The 2,029-nt window shown below is 23.6% G+C and overlaps 1 protein-coding gene across 1 annotated transcript; it reads right to left on the bottom strand.

The window, feature by feature from the left end:
• Window positions 1-1,650: 1,650 nt before the first annotated feature.
• On the bottom strand, window positions 1,651-1,869 carry PCYB_004410 (CYIR protein; the record flags this gene model as incomplete). The annotated part of the gene is made up of 2 exons (XM_004227862.1): window positions 1,651-1,800; window positions 1,828-1,869. Coding segments are annotated over 2 exons (192 nt in total), but the record flags the coding sequence as incomplete, so codon positions are not given.
• Window positions 1,870-2,029: the final 160 nt, after the last annotated feature.

Below are 2,029 nucleotides of genomic sequence, written 5' to 3'. Positions count from 1 at the left end.
TTTTAAAAATAAATTACTATTATATATAGCATTCTAAAAAATTAATACGGTAGATAAATATACGTGTACTAAAATTAGGTATATTAAAATTAATTTATTTGTTGTTTATATCATATTATACATAATTAAGCCATTCTTAAAAAAATTAAAATTCCTAAAAAAGGAATTATAATATATTTTGCTATTTAATTAAAATATCATTTTAATATATTTACTTAATCATCATCTTATGTTAAATTTTTTTTATGATAGATGTATGTAACATTTATTTTTGTCTATAATATAAATAAACTGAAAAAGACAGATAAAATTGGAGGAAATTATATTGTTTATTCAAGCATTCTATAGATATATACATTATTGTGCTATACACGCATATATTGAATATACATTTATATGAAATAAATTTAATTATTTCACCTAATTCTAAATATAAAATTAAATTGTTTTCGAGGACGGAAGATTTCATAGTACCCCCTTATTCAGGATAACAAATATTAAAATGTTTTATATTATTAAGAATGTATAAAAAAAGGTGTTCATTATACTAAATATTTTTATGGCTTTTTTTTCTAGTACTTTTTCTTTCCATGGTATAATTTTGTATGTTCAAATTCTAATTATAATGACATATATTATAACAATACTACAGATGCAAATTCCATTAATAAAATATGCGAAGATTACATTTGGTTTAAATTCTCTTCTGATATAGAGTAGGGACGGCAATAAGGTTTTAGTAAGGTGTGTTTAAAACTTAAGAACTATTTTAATTATGCAAAAGAAAATTCTAAATCTCTTGATATATCCAAATTTTGTAAATAATTAAACTACTTGTTATAATATCAAGAAATTTATAATTTACTTTGTAGTTGCACTACCCTATCACTGTAGAGTAAAATTTAAACCTTGTATGATGAGAAATATTTCGATTTGGCAATATGTAACGATCATAAAGAGGACGTTAAATATGAAACATATATAAAGCTTGATGAATAATTACACAATACAAGGATTTTGATGCATATAAAGCATCAAGTGAAACAAAAAAAAAAAAATAGATGTAAATGTGCTCGAAAATGTTCAAATTCTTATTAAATGTACATAAAGAAATATGAAGATGGCACTCACCGGGATTACTATGACGCATTAGAAGATTTTATAAATACATATAATGAACATATGCAAAATGGAACTAAATGTAAAAATGTAGACTTATACTTACAATCCACAAAAGGGGTAGCCTCATTGTTCTTATTACTATTCCGTCTATTTTTGTTATTTTCATGTGTTTCCTTTTATTTATTTTGTATAAAGTTAGAAATTTTACTTATTGAAATTATAATTGTGATGATAAAATATTAATTATACACCTGAAAATAGAAATTATTATATTAGAATTACTGTATTATTAATATATAATTTTTTCCCTTTCTATTTGTTTACTACATTGTGTTCATGCTTAAATGCTCAAAAAATGAAGAGTCAAAACATGAAGGAAAGATTAAATAAGGAAATACAAAATTTGAAAAGCAAAACTAATATATCTCATCTAAATAATTGGAACAGAAATCATCATATGCCATCAGCAATCTCTGAATATTTGTTAGTATGAATTTCACTTATTTGTGCATATAACCAATAACTTATTTAATTGTAGTAATTATTACGTTCGGAATCACCCGGTTGACTTAACTTATCAAAATGACATACTAGTTGAATGCAAAGATCTTTGACTTTTCTACGTTTGGAATTTAGATTATTATCGGTTCCATTACAATGTTTATTAAAATCAAAGGGCTATGCTAGTTCTGAAAAGAAATATACTTCATGAATTTTATGTAGCGCTACAGCATTTGCAGCTTCCTTCTGATAAGAAACATGAAATGGTTAATAGATTAGTACCAAAGATATCGTTCTCATAATAGAATTTTTCTTCTATTTGAAGTCGAACTACTTATGTAATTAGTAATGTATAAAAATGACATATATTCATATATACAATGTTTTCACAGGAAATGTCTTCATT

The sequence above is a fragment of the Plasmodium cynomolgi genome (genome assembly GCF_000321355.1).
Source record: "Plasmodium cynomolgi strain B DNA, scaffold: 0499, whole genome shotgun sequence".
NCBI lineage: Eukaryota > Apicomplexa > Aconoidasida > Haemosporida > Plasmodiidae > Plasmodium > Plasmodium cynomolgi.
Note: the sequence above shows the minus strand (reverse complement) of the source record. Positions and strands in the feature narration are given on the sequence as shown.